The sequence below is a fragment of the Haemaphysalis longicornis genome, unplaced genomic scaffold (assembly GCF_048455015.1).
Source record: "Haemaphysalis longicornis isolate Haplotype H1 unplaced genomic scaffold, Haemaphysalis longicornis Haplotype H1 scaffold_12, whole genome shotgun sequence".
NCBI lineage: Eukaryota > Metazoa > Arthropoda > Arachnida > Ixodida > Ixodidae > Haemaphysalis > Haemaphysalis longicornis.
In genome coordinates this window covers 35,525,579-35,544,927 of record NW_027526225.1, presented here as the reverse complement: position 1 = coordinate 35,544,927, position 19,349 = coordinate 35,525,579, and the positions used below count along the sequence as shown (strand labels likewise).

The following is a 19,349-nucleotide window of genomic DNA, read 5'->3' as shown; positions in this document are numbered from 1 at the left end:
AGTCTATATAAACCGCTGGCTTTACGAAGTCTCTATTTGGGTCCGTTACGTCGCTACGCTGCCTCATTGCTGCGGTGACTAGACAGCGTGACAGGGAAGGAGCTACGACGGTACGGAGGATCCCTGAAGTGAGCGGCCCTTAAAACAAAACGAACGAGTTAACACCATAGTTGAACCAGCAGTTTATATAGTCATAACTGTTAGAAACTCCTGAACCGCTGGTGCATGTCGTCATGGACCCATTACTTAGCGCAAAGAAAACTGCAGGTACATTTGAGGCAATATATATGTAAGTACTCGCAGCCCCCTCGTCGATTTAGTTAACAACACTTGTTGAGTTGTTTTTGACGATAGTAAGCAAAAAAAAGTGACCGTGGAGGACAAAAATAAAGCCGTTCCACTCAATCTGAAATCTGTCTAAATTGCAGAGCAGTGCTTTGTCAGAGAGGCGGTGGCGCCGTTATCCGTTTATTTCTACCACAGTTTGCGCTCTTCCCGCTCCCTGTTTTATTCTTCTAGTGATGAATTTAACACAGGCTTTCCAAACGCAATTTAAATTTCCCTCCTTCGAAGTGCCGGCGCGCTTACCACCTAAAACAGCACAAGTATAGGTTATGTTTTTTCCGCCGTTAAAAATACCAAGAAATTGCCACGAACGCTCAGGTCAGCGCGCGCACGTGAGCGCGGGCATCGCGGCGACCGCTCCGCAGTCAACAAAACCAAGAAAATGCCTAGCACTTGTGTGTGCATTCCTTGCAACGACCGTGAAACGTGCCATGCACACATTTGTGAAGCCAAGCAGAACCACTTAGGGAGATGGGCCTTGATTGAGGCGACCGCGCGGCAGTAAAAAAAAACAGGAAATTGTCCAGCGTTAGTGTACGCCTGCCTCGCGACGACCGCCCACCGTCCCCAGCGCACGTTTATCAAGCCAGGAATAGAGCTACTTAAGGAGTCTGGCCGAGATTGGCAAAGAAAATACCGGCGTTCGCCGCAATCGTGGCAACGCTTGCTTGGAACGAGAAAGACTCGTTATAGTATACGCCACTCCATGTGATCTCCATTACTATCTCTTCCACAAAAATGAAAAAGCGCGCACTTATAGAAACAATGATGGATTGAAGGTAATTGTGGATGTAAAGAAGAAGCAGTTAGGCTGCAATCGTGGGCTTAAACCTTCGTGACATGATAGTCATGAAGGTTGCGTGCAGATTTGCTACCTTCAAGTCGTACGAATTAGTGTGACCTTTCATTTTTTCGCTTAATATCATAAAAACCAACCCAACGGGCGTTCATAACTAAACGGACAAGAAGGCTGCCGGTTATGATAATAGATTTTGATTGAAATGCAGCTGCAGCTTTCTTGCGACAAACACAGGGGGATACACAACAAGCGCCAGTGGTTGTGGAGTTTCGAACGGTTTTGAATATACATATAAACCGCTTGCTTTTCGAAGCTTCTGTGTTACGCCTTCACGACGTGTGGCTCTGTCTGGGTCCGTCGTGTCGCTACTTTGCCTGAGTGCGGCGGTGGCGAGGCGTCATGACAGCGAACGAGCTACGACGAGAATGCGGGACCCTAAAGTGCACTGCACTTAAAAATATAAAGCCGTTCCACTCAGGAGGAAGCTGTCGGAAGTGCAGAGCAGTGAATCGCCATAATAGACTGTGGCTCCGTTATCCACTGACTGCTACCTACCCTCATGCTGTTCGCCACCCTGCCTCAATCCTTTCTTGGTAATTTCAACAGAGGTTTGTCCAATAGAATTCGAATATACGGCCTTCACGGTGATCGCCCGCCCACTGCATGCAAGAGCGGGAACGGGAGTTCTGTTCTTTTTGTGTTTCTTTCATTTTGCATGTGCGAGTGCCTTACTGCGAAGTTTGAAACATGTCGGTTTAAGCGGCCACTTATTTTTGCTTGCTGTCGTAAAACCAACCCAACGGACTTTCCTAATTTTGTAGCGGGGAACGCGGGGGCTGCCGGGTAATTACACAGATGTTGCGTCAAATGCACCTGTAGTTTTCTTTGCTCTAAACCAAGGGGAGACGTTGACCAGTGCCAGCGGTTGAGGAGTTTCGAGCGGTTATGATGTTATAAAGCGGTGGTTTTTCGAAGCCTCTGTTTTGGGTACGTTATCCCGCTACGCCGTGGGGCTTTGCTTCGATCAGTTATGTGGCTACGCCACCTGATTGTACCGCTGGCTCGAGAGCGTGACAGCGAACGAACTATAATGACAAGGCAGGAACCTTAAGTACTGTGCGCTTAAAACGACGTGTTCAAACCTCCGCCGTAAGGCTGCGGCACATGCGAGATGAAATAAATCACAAAACGAACACAACTGCTGCGCATGCTGCTTCAGGCAGAGGGCGCGCTTGCACGGAAAAGAGGAGAAATTTGGATTGCATTGGACGACACCTCTGTTCACTTATTCAATTGAGCAGTGAGACAAGGAGCAGAAGAGCGTGAGATCTGGTAGCAATGTGCGGTCAATGGCAACACAGCCCCACTGGTGGAATAATCACAGCTCTGCACTTCCGACCATTTTCCCGTTGAGTGGAACTGCATTAACTTTTAAAAAGTAATCACATCGACGTCGATGCAACAACCTGGATAGCTTTACTAGGACGAAAGAAATAGATGCCTCATCAAAGAGAAGAAAAAGCTGAAGCTCTCGTCGACGTAAACACTAACAGTACCAAATCGGCTGCCGCTGTTAAGAAAAGATAAATTTGGTTCGTTTGGTGTGGAGGTCGGGCCGCGAGAGGAGTAGCCCATTGTTCTAACCAGAATGCTAACTCGGTCCACTAAAAGTGAAACAAGAAATGGCCTGATTCTTGCCCCATGATGAGTGAATGCGATGGAACGCGGTTAGAATATCTGCACGCGAAGGGGACCTCTCTCTGTGCGGAAGCTGCTTTCGTAATGGCGGCCACTCTGCCGGTCGGTGTAATATGCGTCAAAATGCCATTGGAACAGATAACGTGACGCGACATGATGCGACAGGAAAAAAGCCTTTGGTAATTGCTGCCTTTTGCTTCAATCACACCAAAGTAACCGAGAAGTATTTGTTCGAGAAGCCCAAGCGGTAATGTCCGCAGGACTCCAATAGTGTTCATACGGTGCAAATTTCGGAACAATGTTTTATTCGAATGGCCCTGATCCTTCGAGTTGGAACATCCTTGTGGAAAAGCAGCTCGAACCTGACACAGGCCGAATGAACAAAAAAAAAATAAGGACACGCCGCTTCGATTACTTGGTTTCACTATTATTAGGTTATATTAGGTTTCTTTGGGTAAGAATAGGTTTCTTCAATTGATGTTAAAATAGGTTATGTCCCATATATGTAACTCACTCAGCAGGCCTTTAAAGCGAATACACAGAGAAAGCTTGTTAATCCTAACCAAATGGGATGCCATCTCAGCTTGAAGTAATTTATAGTTTGAATTAAAGAAAGTGAAAAAAAAACAAAGCATGACCAAAATTCGTTACTCGAAAAACACCCGTATTTCAGTTTGCTTTTTTCCTTCAAGATTACTACCAGCCCGTTTCGCTCGAATAAAGCGAAAAGACTCTTATCGCTTTATTCAAAAGGGAAGACACCGTCGACATTCAACTCAGTCACGACTTACCAGCGCACGGAAGCATGGGGGTTCAGTCTTTATTGTCCTCGTAGTGACTGCGAGCGGCAGGTTATGCACTTGTGACGTGAGATATGAGCGCATCTGACAATGCACCATATACCAATGAACTCGCGGCCACATGGACGTATTGTGCAAAGAACACGTCTTACAGAACTTCCGCCATGTAGCTTTCAAATTGGGTAAGCCGATTTTACTTCCTGCCTCTGTTCTTCTCCCCGTTCCGAAGTCGACACGGTCTCATGGGCAGGCAACGGGTGCGTGTCCCTGGCTGTTTACCAGGCCCTAAGGTGCCGGTGCGGTTGGTTGCAGTTCGAATATCCCGTGCCGTTAGCCAATCACGTTGAAAACAGAATCTGTTATTTACGTACTTCTATACAGCATGGCCGCACAAGATGGTGGAGTTCGAATTACACATAAAATAGACCAGTTTTCACCCAATAGCTGTGTTCGCGGCATGCATACCTCATTTTCAAGGGGCCCAAGCGTGACGAGGGTGTCGGCTCTGCTGCCTGCTATCATCTCCCAGAAGTCGTCGATGGTTTCCTGCAGCGGCATTTGTGTGACCAAGTATGCGTTCCTCCTCTTGAATCCCTGCGGGAAAAAAAACACAGCTGACTTCTTCAGGCCAAAAATGAAAGAAATAGCAAGGTAAACTAAATACCGGTACGTCACAAATTACGATGAGTGAAATTCAGATAGGTGAAATTTATGCAGTCATTGACACACCTCACTGCATTGTAATCATCCCCATCTTGCGCAGCAAGCACTGCCGCTATCAGAGCTGACCTCTTGAGCCCACATAAAAGACTTCTCTCTCTCTCTCTCTCTGTCAAAGGCGATCCCGAAAATATCAACCGGAACACAAAAATAAGGCGTTTTCTCCCCATTCACGTCCATTAAAGAGTGGCCTAAGTACAGTTACAAAGTTTGGAAAGCTGGATTTTCAAATATGCCAATAGAACGCCGTTGTTGGACATCCACGATCTCTATTTTCATTTCTGCGGGTTCTACGTCATATTTTCTTGTTCCCATTTTATTCGTCCATGATTGTAGAGCCAGCTTGGGCCTCCCACAAAGTACGTTGTTTTAACCGCATTATCATGTTTCAGAAGGTGTCACCATTCAAGGTGATTTTTTCGGCATTTCTGCGAAATTGCTTTAACACGACATAGGAAGTATTGCAGCCAAGCTCCGTTTCTCTGCAATGCTTCTTCTGTCGTTCCTCTTTGCACTGTTTTTTTACTACTGCTGAAAACGTTTTCTTTGTAGAATGCTCGAAACAATGGTTTTATGCATAATATTGTGGAGCACGGAAAAGACCTAACCAAAAGTTATGTACAGAGTACAAGTTACAGAGTACAAAGTACAAGTACAGAGTACAAGTACAGAGTACAAGTACAGAGTACAAGTAGAGAGTGAAGAGTACAGTACAAGTTATATACAGATAATCTAGAAGGCGGATTCAGGAAGGCCTCTAGGTCGTTCAGCTCGTGCATTCTCTAGTCCGCCAGAGCGGCGTCTTCTTTTGCAGCTGGCTGGGCTGCCCGCCTCCCCCTCACCAATGGCACCTACCCACTTTGGGAGGATTGTATCTTTCGTACCTGTGTCGCTCCACACTGATAACCGCCCTGTGACAATATTTTCCCGAATACATATAAGGCACAGCATAAAATACATAATGAACAAGACACCGACCCCAAGAGGAAATAAAACAATGACTTTTCGACCACCCTAACGGGAGCCTTGTTCACACTAAATGCAGAGAAAGACAGCTAAGCGTTTAAGTAGGCTGAAGCACGCGACCTTAACACCTTGGGTAGGTGGGGGGAACATTGCCGTCTTTGGTGTTGAGAGTATTTTTGTTCGTCTGTATCATTGCAAATTAAAGACAGCCTAGAGGGGAAGTCCGTCTGGGTTGCAACAACACGCGCCTTGCCCGAGTCTATTTCATGGAATATGCGATAAGATACCTTGAGATTGTTCGTCTGTATCATTGTAGATTAAAGACAGCCTAGAGGGGAAGTCCTTCTCGGTTGCAACAACACGCGCCTTGCCCGAGTCTATTTCAATGAAATATGCGATAAGATACCTTCAGATAGACTGTAACATGTCCATACCATGAGATAGACTGGGGTTAGGCACGTGCTGTCGCCACCGAGACGGACTACACCTCTAGGCTGTATCTTGAATCTATATTTATACAAAGGAACCAAAACACTCTGAACCGCACAAATGCAATCTTCCCCCCGCCTACGCAAGGTGTTTAAGTAACGCGCTTCAGCCTACCTAAACTCTTAACTTTTTTTCCCTGGCTTTAGTGTGAACAAGGCGCGCGCTTGGGGTGCCAAACCGTCATTGCTTTATTTTCTCTTGTGGTCGGCATCTTCTTTATTGTGTATTTTAATGTCTTTCCCGACCAGACGGGCGTCCGTCGAGGCCTTGATTTTAAGGCGCAACGCTATTTTGAGCGACCAGGTTTAAGGGAAATCCACAAAGTGGGGTACCTTTCTGTGAAGAAAAATTTGACGCCTACCTCAAAGGAGCCATACGGCTACAAAGGTAAGCCGTACAGGTACCTCGGAAGCTTCGCAGTTGAAGAAAAGTTTCTCCTGGTCGATGATTCGTACCCAGGACCACCGCCTATCTAGGCCAGTCCCTCTGCCAAGTCAGCTAACCAGTAGGATAGCCGCTTGTAGCGCGAGAGCGGATTGATCGACAACTCGAAGTCATAGACAGGACGAATTCACCTGGGGAATTTCTGAGGAAGCCGTACAGCTTTACCGTGTAGCCGCTCGGCTGCATTGACGTGGATGTCAAATTTTCCTGCCCCGGTATTTTGTAAAATTGTTCAACTACCTTGGCGCGAAATCACGTTGGGAAGCGGAATGAAACCAGCAGTGTGTTTTGTGTAAGGCCATTTGATTAGTTTTCTGACTTCGAAAGGAATGTTAGGGGGAAATGTAACCGTAAAATTTAAAACATTTTTAATACTGTAGATTAGAAAAGTATACAAGCAGTGCACGATATTGAAGCAGCGATGTAGTTGCTAATTTTTCAGTGAAAAAATACCGGTTAACGCACCTGGCAGATCCCCAGCAAAAAATAGGAGGGGTAACATGGTACAAACACTGGGCTGAACAAATATAACCGAGAATGTTTTCGCAAAACAAAACCCTTATTTCTGATGATGTGACTACAGTTATCTCGACTCTGCATTGTTTGGCGTTGGGTTTCCATACGCACACGCTAGATAAAAATATGTGACCCAAAGAGGTTTGAAAATTTGAAGCACGATTATCAGGCTTTAGTATCATGCTTTAAGAAAACATCTGAAAATATGCTGGAGCTACGTCCTCCTTGAGAAACGGCTGCAAATTTCGCATCACAATGGAAGTCATTTTGCTGGAAGCGATGGTTGCTTACATCAACGTATACGGCGTTGATGTAGTCCGTCTTCGAACCGTCAGATGTTGCCCTCAAAAGGGGTCTCCGACTGTCACCTGGAAAGACGGCGCAGAATTTAAAATATCACTCGCCTAAACAGTTGCCAGCACCAGAACGTAGAAGAATGTCTAGGTTTGTGCAACGTACGGGCCAGTATTTTTGACGAGCGATTCTTGGAAGCGTTTTCAGCGTCGCGAGCGCTTCTGAAGTCCTCCGTACCTGGAAGGAGACATATCCGCTTGAGGTCCTGCGGGAATAAAGAATAGGATCACAAAGATATTTTAGATAATCGGATCTCTTTTACGGTGGCTCAGATGTAGTACGAAAATTCAGGGAGGTAGCCAATGCATAAATTAGAAGCGACGATCATTTAATAGCATGAAGAGGCCTTGGGCTTATCGGAACAACACATGTCTGTGGGTTTTATTAGAGCTACCTGGAGGCATCTGGCATATCGCTAACTTACTCGCATCTGTACAAAATCGCGCAGCCCGGTTCATCTACTCTGTGTACTCTTATCATTCCAGCGTTTCCCAACCTAAAGCTCGTGGCCACCTCAACAACCTAGAATCACGTCGTCATATATTTCGACTCTGTCTTTTTCACAAATTTTATCACGCTTCTTTTAACGTTCCAGCCAGCTTGCCTGCTCATCGATTATCCAGCCGTACAAACCATCGCCGAGCCGTTTATCTTCCGCTAGCACAAACTGCTTCTCATCTTTGCTCCTTTTTTGTTGCAACCGCCCGAGACTGGAACAACTTGCCTGCCTTCGCCATGCCCACTCCGACCCACATGAATTTAAGACTGTTGTGAATCGATAATCTGTTGCTAATTATGCCCATCCCTCATGTAATACCCCGACAGGGGCCTTTGACGTATACTAAATAAATAAAAAGAATAACAAACAAATAAATAGTAAACAAAATTACATATTGACTCGGTAAGGTTCCTTGTCAGTAATATATTTATGGCACTGAACTGTGCGCCACCGGCGCGGTTTCTAGCCGTACTAGTTCCTTTACTCCACTATGTAAACCCTATACCGCCGTACCGTATACTGTATCTATCCAGTATACTGTACTTGCACGGTATACCGTAGTTATTGGAGATTTGAATGCTAAGGTAGGCAGTTGAAAAAGAATTTAGGAACTATGATCTGGGTTGTAAGAATAACAGGGGTGTCTTATTTGTCGAGTTTGTAGAACGGCGTAATCTACGCATTATAAAAACCTTGTTCCACTAACGGGAGAGCCGGAAGTGGACGTGGAGGACACCGAATGGGAAGAGTAGCAATGACGTAGACTTCTTACCGTGCGATAATTCTGGCGTCGTGCAGGATGTGGAAGTGCTGAGATGGGTGAGGTCTAGTGACTACCGTATAGTAAGATCTCGAATTAGGGTAGAATTTAAAAGAGAACGTAACAAGATAGTACGAAAGAAGCCGATCAATGAGGTAACAGTAAGAAGGAAAGTAGCCGAATTCAAGATCGCGCTGCAGAACTGATATTCAGATGTAACCCACGAAGCAGAGTTTGAGACACACGAAGTTAACAACATTCTTACATGCAATATTATGGAGTGTATAGAAGTAGTCGGAGGTACAATCGCTTGGCAGGACAGTTGTAAACATTTGCAGAGGAGGAAATGTTTAATTAGGAAACCGCAAAGTATGACAGCCTCCACCCCAGCTGACAGAATAGAATGTCGGAGCATTCGAAGTTTCTCAATAAGTGTAAGACAGCTGACACACGGAAGTATAAATATGGAGAGGATTGATCGTGCTGTTAAGAAACGAGTCAGCCTGAAAGCAGTGAAGAGGGGTCTAGGCATAGGGAAAAATCAGATGTGTGCACATAAAGACAGGAAGGCAATGTCATCCCAAATAGTGATAAAATAGCTAAAGTAGCCCAGAATTGCTAGAGATCTGTACAGCAGAGGCGACATCCTTGATAACAGCGAAGGGGGAGTAGTTGAGATGAGGTAGAAAAAACAAAAAAATGTTCTGAAAGAAATTCAAGGGGGCAAATCACGTGGTGGGGATTGCATTACACTACACTACACCTCTTGAATTATGGCGGGAAAAGTGTACAAGAAAACTGGCACATCTGTATACACAATGCCTAATCAGCTTAAGTGTACCGGATTCTTGTGCGAACGCAAACATCATCCTTAAAGATATGAAAGGTGACATGAAGAACTAAAAAAAATCACGCCATATCCACGGAATGAATGATGATAAGTGGGGCGAAGCTCGAGAGGGGGAGATCATCGGTAACCGTAACTCTCCCGTGAAAGTTCGCCCATTACATCATTAAGAAAGACGTAAAACTGTGTGCGTACATTGTACAAATCAACTTTTACTTTGTTCTTTTATTTTGTTCTTGTTCGTTTGTTGTTGTTGTTGTAGGGTTCGTGAGGCTGTAAGCAAGCGTTCGTATCGGCAGGCAAACCCCAATGCAGTGAGAGCTCGCGAGGCGGCTGCAAAACGCATCAAGCGAGCTCAGCCCGAAGCTGCCGACGCGCGGTTTAAGAGCGACTTTCTAGACGAGATGCTTCGGCTACTCTTTCGCTCACGGCGGGATCCTGTCGGCGAGCGCGCGCTGCCGCCGCCCTGCGCGCCCTCCGCTCCGCAGCCTTGTCAACAACCACCTCCTCCATCCGGTGACTCGTTGCGAAAGAGGAAGCGCGTCAACAGCGATTGCCTTTTATAGTGTCAGTCACGTGCGAGTGACGTTATCACGACGTCACTCACACCAGCGCCACCTGCGAGTGAGTCATCGAACTAGGCGGTCACGTACCACGAGACACAAGGGATGGACAGACCCACGGCTTTAGGAGCTTCGCCCCTAAAAATTACAGGCCGATCAGCTTACTGTCAGCCGCCTACAAGGTACTTACCAAGGTAATCGCTAACTAAATTTATGCCACTATAAACTTCAGTCTTCAGTCAACCTAATAAACAAGCAGGGTTTCGTAAAGGCTATGAAACAATGGTACATATTCACACGATTAATGAGGCAATAAGCAATTCGCGGAGTATACCGAACCCCTATATAGAGCCTTCATAGGCTATGAGAAAGCATTTGACTCCTTCGAAACCTCGGGAGTCATGCCGGAATCGTGGAATTAGGGTTTTGACGAGCATTACGTCAGAATAAAAGAGGAAATCTACAATGGGTCCGCAGGTACCATATTCCTCCATAAGGAGAGCAGTAAAATACCTATAAGAAAGGGCGTCACACGAGGAGACGCAATCTCTCCAAGGGGATTCACAGCGTGTTTATCAGAGGCATTCAGAACATTGGCTTCGGAACAGGTGGGCGTAAGGGTAATGGAGAATACCTCAGTAGCCCCAGATTTCCTGATAACTTTTCCTTGCCAAGTAACTCGGAACACCAATCGCAAAGCACGAATTGAAAAGCAGAGTAGAATCGTTAGCCTGACAATTATATGCACAAAACTAAAGTAATTCTCAATAGCCTCGGGAGAGCAGAGCGGTTTGAGAAAGGTGGAGAGGCATTGTAAACGGTCAGCGGATATATCTACTTAGACCAAGTAGTGAAACCCAATCCAAACCATCAGGCAGACGTATTAAGAATGATTGCTTAATCCGGCCAAATTGCTTAAGATAGCAATTTGGGCTACTTGGTATATACAGACAGTGTTTTACAAGTGAAAAAGGGTCGAGGACGAAGAAGAAAAAGCACACAGGACACTCGCTAGACTTAAACTTGTTTGTTTCTTGTTTGCGAGTGTCTTGTTTGTCTCTTCTTCTTCGGCCTCGTCCCTTTTTTGGTAGTGAAATGCAGTCAGTAAATATTAGCTCACCTTTGATAAGTGAGAAAAAAAATTGGCTCCAATCCACACTGTGAAGGTGGTTGGAAAGCAAACATTCAAAGAACACCTCCAACAGTTGTCCATGCGCCGTCCCTTGAATTAACACACGTGGGTTAGAAAGAGCGAAACCTGAGATTCTGCCAGCCGTTACCAGGAAATCGTGGGGGTGGCGTCCCAAAAGCCGCAGCAGCGTCGGCCACGCCAATGTAGAGCGGCAGACGCCGTCACTGTATCCCGGTTGTGAGTCGGGAGACAAAAACGGAGAGGAGCGTCTTTCGAAGGGTGAGACAGCGAAACCTCGCCATTCTGATGTGCAAGCTTTGGGCTCACAAGCGCAGACACCGAAACAATTGGGCAAGTAAGATTAGGGATTCCCATTTATACTGATTGAAACAAGTTAGTTTAATAAGTTTGAGAATTGCAAGAAAGCTGAGGAAAGTTTGATAATCGCTATTTATCAGACCCACTTGCTCCTTTCGCGTTTTGTAATACCTCTTTAAACACAACCGAATTGGTATTCAACAATTTAGAAAACCGAGAGACATTCGTGGCAAATATTGTGGAAAAGGTAGCGTTTCTCTAGTGGCTACATGTCTGTATGTGGTTTGTATATTTCGTTTTCACGCCCTGCAAACCAACCCTTATCGTGTCTGCGGAAACACCACTTAATACCGTCTTGTGCGAGGTACCCTGGAGGAGCTGTCCAACAATTTAATCAAGCCGTGCGAAGGCAGCGCGAAATAGACCCGCAGCAGCGCCAAAACAGGCGCAAAAGAACCGTAGCTAAAGCAGACGAGAAAGCTGTACCACCGACGCCGCCGCCGGTGAGCAGGCGCTCCCGCTCGGGGAACGCTGTGTAAATTCGCCCCGCCATCTACTGTGGGCTCCATGAGTGAAACCTTCCGCCCCCCCCTCTCACAACCTGCTCCGCCGCGTTGGGAGTTTGGTGTTCTCCACGCCAGAAAAGAACCGTTGGCTGGCAGATGTAGAAGGCTTTGCTTTAGAAATATCTACCTCTGGCACTAGCGATGCAAGGCGGGAGAAACATAGATCCGGCGGCCCCTCTCCCTTCGTCTTAGACCGCAAGATTTCACCTCTCCCACAGTGGACCGCGCTCGCACGCATAATAACCCGTGAACACCAACTTCACGAACTCGGCGCCCCTAGCTCGAACTCGGCGTCTGTGCCAAACACATCAAGTGCGAACGCACGTGAACTGGCGAGGACAGCAGCACGCGAGAGATCACACCACGAACGTTGGACAGAGTGTTCCCGAAGACGGAGCTGGCCAACGCCAGGCGCTCCTCACGAGGCGCAAGCTTACGTGTTCTCGGTATTTTTGTTGGTGTTTTCGAGCCATGACGTGGTGCAAGCCCTCGAGCAAATTTTCATTACGACAGGCGCTCACGTGCGCTTGGTATCTGTTCTTGATATTTTCATTTGGTACAGATGCGCGTTGAAACTAAAAGCTAAACAGCTTTGCTTTTGAAAGATATTCTCCTTTGTACAAAACTGGTAGTTCCTGTAGCTGTTACAGACGTAACCATGCCATGGCGTGATCACAAATGCACAGTGCAGCGTAGCTTGTGGAAGTATCGTTGACGAAGAGTAAGAGAGTGCAATTTTTGTTTGATTTTGTTTTAAACTAACCGCACTTCCCTGGCATTATGCTATTTCTCAATGAGAAACGATCAATAATACAAGCAAAAGGTTTATTTTCGCATTCTTAGAACGCACTAGCGAAGATAGGAGAACAGAGTGCGATGGAGTAACTTTTAGGTGATTTCCCTTTTAGGCGCACTAGAAAAACAAAGAGAAAAGGGAAAAGAAGGATATATTTTTACAGGATATAACGTTATAACAGGCTTCTTTTCAGATGTTAAACATGTAACATATAAATTTGATGTGATAGCGCACAAATATTGTATATTTAGGTACGCTACTGTCCACACATAAAGACATTTCAACCTTCTTATAACAGTCTGTGACAACTATTTATTTTCCCGATTACTAGAACCAGATATAAAAAATCTCCCCAACGCTTTTCGAATACTCAAATTGAGCGAGATAATGTTTGTTTTGAAGCGGCTATGAATGACTCAAAATGGGCAATAAATGTAGAAACACTCGTGTCAGGTTATTGTTCAACCATGTAAAAAAGACTACGGTCATTTTAATACATAATGTACATAACCATTTCTTCAGTTTACTCAATAGGGCTGGTTAACTTTTCAATTGAGTCCTACTTTTTTTAGGGTTCTGATAAGAAAGCCTTAATGAAAGCCTTCATGTGCGTTTTGCGAAAAACCTTTCCCAAACGATGTAGCAGACGTCTGCCAAGATATGTCACCTGCTGGCGTCGTGGCACTGAGCATCACGTGGATTATGGTGACTACCGGCACGCGGGTTTCGGAAGTGGGACTCGGCAGTTCTTACTCTCTTTCTCGTTCTTGCCCTTTGGTAAAGGCTATGCACCAAAGCGCAAATCTGCAGTACTGTACATGCATCCGAAGTGTATATCCTCCTTTCAACTTCGGCATTTCTCTTTTACTGCGCATCTTACTAAAATTGATAATCTTGGGGTTGGGAAACTATAGACTTCTTGGGAGTTTCTTCCGTTGTGTGCCACCGTTATTTAGCTTGTTGAATTGTTATCTTATATTTTATTTCGTGCTGCGTGTACGCAGAAACTAGTTCCAGAAGCTGCTAAAAGCAATAAATGTGTCCCTCCTCTTACTACCCCCCTTTTTAAATTGAGGTTGCTCCTTCTACCAAATTATTCGTTTAAATATCATGAACAGTATGTACCGAACTCCTACTGATACGCATCAACACTTATACAGGCACTATCAATACCGTAATAATCAACAGACTGCCATAACTTCGCCACAAAATGTTTTTATGAAGAAAAAAGATTTTTGCTCTTGCATGATGTTCCAGAACATGTGAATGAATTCCCACCATTGTCCTGGTCATAGACCAAAGACAGCTCCATCTAACCACAGGCTGTATTTTCGTACTACACCAGTTAGGGACACTAGAAAGAAAGTTTGGCCTAGGTCATACTGTTATCGTTTACCTCAAACTCCAGGTCAATCGCACTCTTTCCAGTTCCAGGAAACTTGGCTTTAAGCTTCGGGTAGAGCTTGAAGATTTCTCCGATCGACAGCTTGTGCTTCTTGGAGCAAAGTATTTCCACCAGAACTTTGTAGGCAAAGATGTATTGTTCCTGCGATGTCAGATAACGACAACACAAGCTTTACAATACACTCAAAATAGGGGTAGCCTGACCGGCACGCGTAAAGTTCTCAGTATACTTTACTCTTACGAACTACTTCAAGGAGTTCTCGTAAATGTTGCTCCCAGTATTACAATATTGGTCAAGCCAATCTTGTTTAAAGAATTCGTGTTTAAAGAACCTTCCTACTTGAAGGACCCATGTATAGTTGTTTTTGTTTCTACATGCAACCTTGGAATCTCACGCATGGCTTCTTGGAAATGGGACTTGCCTTTGTTATTAAAATCAGCATGCGTAGAGCTGATTCTTCGCAATGTTTCGGCAACGAGTAAAACTTGTACGGACAGAACGTAGACAAAAACACCAGAGTTGCGAACGACAGTTACTTTAATTACTTTTTTCTGGTTGAGTTTATGTTCGTCGAAGTTGTCTCCATATTCCGGAGAGATGCACACCAGCATTAAAGGTTATTACAGGCTACCATATTTATCGGATTAGCACTGATGTAGAAAGAAGTCCAAATATTTTCACCGGTGACTCTACAAGGTCCACTCTGTTCTGCCGCATGGCATACAGATGAGCGACAAGGTTGACTTCGCCCTCAGCCTCGGCCTGGGAAAGCATGCTGTCCACGAGGATGAAGGCACCCGTTCGACCCATGCCGTCACTGAAAAGAAAGTTGAAAGGCTCAGCGTGTCAACGAAGACACCGAGTGAGAGGCTTAAAAAACTTAAAAAGATGAGCTCAGGGGAACTCGTTGCTTAAATGGGCTGTTTGGCCCTAGAAGTGTTGATAATAAATGAATGCTCTTAATAGGCTTAATTTTAGCTAGCTATGCTAGGCTCTGTTTTATTGAACTTTTGCTCATATGAACTAGTAGTTGGTTTACAAGATCAAACTCGAATGTGTATTGGCAGGATCATGCCAATCACGAGGTCTCGGGTTTGACTCCCGGCCGCGACGGCCGTTTTTCTGATGGGGGCGAAAAGCCAAAACACCCGTGTGTACGACATTCGGCGCAAGTCAAAGATTCCCAGGTCGTCAAAATTATTTCGGAGCCCGTAACTACGGCGCACCTCATCGTCAGCGTTGCGTCGGTGCTTTAAATTCTACAATCAAATCAATCAGTTACACGCCAATGGATTTGATTGAGTATTAGATATAACACGCCGACTCTACACAGGAGATGACGTGCGCCAAGGCGAAGGGCTTCGGAATAATTTGGACCACCTGGGGACCTTTAATCTGCGCCGAAATATGAACACACTCGCGCTTTCAGTTTTTGCCTCTATCCCAAAAGCGGCTGCCCTGGCCGGGAATCGAACCCGCGTCCCTAGGATCAGCAGCACTACATTTTCCCACTTACCACCGCGGCGTGTAACTCGTCAATAGAAGCTACAGCGTTGAAAACCTATTATCAAAGAAAGGGTTAGTGTAAAAGTAAATCAGGCGTATCTTTGAGACGCAGTGAAAGAGAAACTAAACTGATTGAAAGGAGCAGTGGAACTAAATTATGGAGATAAAGAATAACAGAAATAAGAAAAAAAGTTTATAAGGCACAACAAAGAGGCGAAAAAAAAGATAAAAGAATAGGAGAGAACTTGAGGAACTGCTCGACTGCGATGATGCCACCTTATTAACACTTTTAGACTCATATTCCATGTGTTACCAATTTTCAATTGGTCACTTTTTCCGTGCTGCGGAAAAAATACATGAAACTGGATTTACCTTCCATGGTTATAATTGGCAATGATCATTGCAAAAAACAATATAAAACAATGGCAACGACAGCCGAAAGATCCTTGTGGTACATAGCCTAACTGTGTTTCACACTTCGCACTAGTGGTATGGTGTGTAAATTTCATCAGTGTTAAGTGCGAAAAAAACTTTAGGCAAATTTCAAGCAACACATAAGTACATAACTGGAAATCGGATAACTTTCCCATTACAAATAGGTCCTAGATTATTTTAAAAGCATATTTAAAACAATGACGTCTGTTTCACTTTTTCTCTAAAAGGTGCGATTTTTTCTGGAAATTCTGGGCTAGTGAAAGCATCAGTGTGAATAACGGCGATTTTTGGATTTTACCACCTCAACCCGGTCAACTGCGGTGGCATATATATGTTCACCAGAAATTTAGCTACTCACCAATAAATACAACCCTAACTGCATGCCTGACATTTCATAAGCCAAGAAAACTGCTTTTTTTCTTAGTTGTTCATGTGAAAAGTTTATGTTCAACCTAAAGCTCGGTAGGGGCCGTTACGCGGAAGGGGTATGCCGGTATTGTTGGGACGCCAGAGGAAAGCGAGCGGACATACCGCCGGCACTTGCGTGAATTGGCACGTTGAGGAGACCACCCTGGTTAATTGGTAATAGCTGGGCCAGTCGTGGCGGCCTGCGCGTACCCTCGGCCCCTACCCCGAAGATGCCCCAACCTCTGCGCAGTTAGAATTTCGTGGTTCTGCTCATCAAAAATCACTGCCTGTATTGTAGGGCCATTAGAGCAGCGCAAGGGGACGCGCGCCGGTAGTGGGCGAGACGGCATGTTGTGGGGAGTTCCCGGGAAAACTAGTGAATAATGGGCCCATCGGTGAGACCACAGCCGACCCGTGTCCCCTACACCGTTAGTGTTTCGCGTTTCACCTCATCAAAAATCATGCCAGTATTGTGGGGACGCCAGAGCAGCGCAATCGGACACGCCGCTGGCAGGGGCTGCAGCGGCACGTTGAGGAGAGGGCCCTCGTTAACTGTTGGTACCTGGGCCACTCGTCCGTCGAGCGTGTACCCGTGTCCCCTACCCCTAACTTCTACGCCGTTAGAATCTCGCATTTTGCCTTTTCAAAAATGATGCCAGTATTATGGGGCCACCGTACCTTCTTACACAGACACGTGCGGGTAGTGGGTGCACGGGTATGTTGCGGAAAACACCCAATTTAAACGGGGAATGGTCGGTCCTTGGTTAAGGCCAGCGACAACTGTATCTTCTACCCCCAACCTCTTGACTGTTGGTATTACGCGTTTTTTCTAACACAATATTATGCCGGTTCTGTGGGGCTAGCAGAGCAGCGCAAGCGGACACACGCCGGCAGTTGAGGCAGATGCACGTTGTGGAGAGTTCCCTGGTTAACTGGTGAATGCTGAACCACTGGGTTAGGCCAGCGCGCACCCGTGTTCCCTACACCTAACATCTGCGCCATTAGAATTTCGCACTTCACCTCATCAAAAATCATGCCAGTATTGTGGGGACGCCAGAGCAGTGCAAGCGGACTCGCCTACCTCAGTGGGCGCAGGCCACGTGCGTAGAGCTCACTGGGAAACTGCTGAATGTAGACGACTGCGGAAGGCCAGCACCAACCCGCGTCCCCTACTCGCAATATCTGCGCCGTTAGACTTTCGCGGTTCTGCTGATCAAAAATCATGCCGTTATTTTGGGACTACCAGACCAGCCCAACCGGGAACGCACCGGCAGTGGGTGCAGCGGCACGTTGCGAAGGGCGCCTTGGTTAACCGGATGATGCTGGGTCAGTGAGTGAGGCTAGCGCGCACACATGTCCCGTACTCCCAGCACTGTTAAAATTTCGCTTTTCGTCTCATCGAAAATGATACTGTTATTATGGGTCCGCCAGAGCAGCGCAACCGCACACGTGGCCGGCAGTGGGTGTAGTGGAACATTGTGGGGAGTGCCCTGGTTATTTATGAGATCACTGGGCCCTAATCAAAAAACATGCCTGTATTGCACGACCGCTAGAGCAGCGCAAAGGGACACGCCACCGGCAGTCATACAGCGGCACGTTGCGGAGAAAGCCCTGGTTAACTGGTGAATGCTGGGCCATGGGTACGTCCTGCGCGCACCCGTGTCCGCTACCTACAACCTCTGGGTCGTTACAATTTCGCGTTTCTCCTTATCAAGATTTATGCCGCTGCTATGGGGCCACTTGACGCTTGATAGCCCTTTGGGACGTTAGGTCGCTGCACACACACTTTAAAAACTGCATGACGCGTTGCAGCCAACGGTGACGTCGTGGTGGCGTATACCCGTGTTTACAGCAAATGAGAATTTCGGTGCTATTTCAACGGCACTAGCTACGCGGCCACCGAAGTTGTCACCGAATTTCGAGCTGTATCGACCATTGAGTGCTTTTGCAATAATAACAAACATTTGTGCATTAAACACCCCAAGAGCTGAGGTGGCGGCCGTTCTACGTTTACCCCGCGACGTGACCAATACACAGAGTTGCGCTCCAGTCACAATTCGGTGATCTGTTCTTTTTCTTGATCACGCATCCTGGTATATTTAGTCCAAGGTTGTCTCTTCTTACCCGGAGTCAGGTGAAAGTAGGCTCGCATCCCCAAAACTTGTGCAAGATTAGCTGTCGCAGAAAACTCTAGGCCACTGACCCTAGCGTTTCTTCTCCTGCCGTGAACGACCCGCTTAGGTACTCCTTGCAATCGTTTTTTCAAATAGAGGTTTAAGTGATTATTTGGCAATGGTAGAGATGAAATACTACAGTATAATGGCGTGCTTTGGAGGAGGAGGAATAAAGTTCATTTTTAGTCCAAATTTCGACAAAAACGCGCCTGGCGAAGGAATAACATTTCTGGGAACAAACTGACACTCGCCAAAAAGGTAAAAAAAATTCATTTTTATAGTTGTTCGGGAGTCATGGCAATGCGGGGTCTTCTTAGTTGACAAGTGCCTGCTTTCGCTCCATTCGAAGGATGCAACCACATTTGTAAATTTTATTGGGCCCCTCCAATCTTCCCTCCTATCTGAATTCGACCATTCAGTATGTAAAGGCAGTGTTTGATTGGTGGCACTGCATGAAATGATTATAGAATACAATATACTTGAATGTTCTTCCAGAAGTTGAAGGGCTCGTGCACGACTGAACAACTCCTCTGGGTTTTAAGCCGAAATGCTGGGCCTCCAACACAACAGTTTTATATGTTTGGAGCAAGGACATAATATCAGTGTTCCGTATATTTTTGGCATGCATGAACCACTCTGAATCAACAAAAACTTGGTGGTCCAGGCTTGTCCTGCACCTCCAGTAAGTGGGGGGGGGGGGGTTAAAATCAGCCATCATGCTATCGCACAATTCCTTTGAAGCGCCTTTGAAGGCTCGGGCATTCCTAGGCGCGAGGCACTGGTGTGTGCGTTTTATTGGTTTTTAGGCG

The 19,349-nt window shown here is 46.0% G+C and overlaps 1 protein-coding gene across 1 annotated transcript in view; it reads right to left on the bottom strand.

Moving 5' to 3' along the window:
* LOC144161555 (receptor-type tyrosine-protein phosphatase T-like) overlaps nt 1-19,349 on the bottom strand; it is a 203,497-nt gene that overhangs the window by 22,625 nt on the left and 161,523 nt on the right. Inside the window, exons 27-31 of the mRNA XM_077692208.1 lie at nt 14,699-14,834; nt 14,009-14,158; nt 7,237-7,336; nt 7,069-7,145; nt 4,108-4,236 (exon numbers count right to left, since the gene is read on the bottom strand). Coding sequence (XP_077548334.1) covers nt 4,108-4,236; nt 7,069-7,145; nt 7,237-7,336; nt 14,009-14,158; nt 14,699-14,834 — 592 coding nt within the window. The remainder of the gene's footprint in view (nt 1-4,107; nt 4,237-7,068; nt 7,146-7,236; nt 7,337-14,008; nt 14,159-14,698; nt 14,835-19,349) is intronic.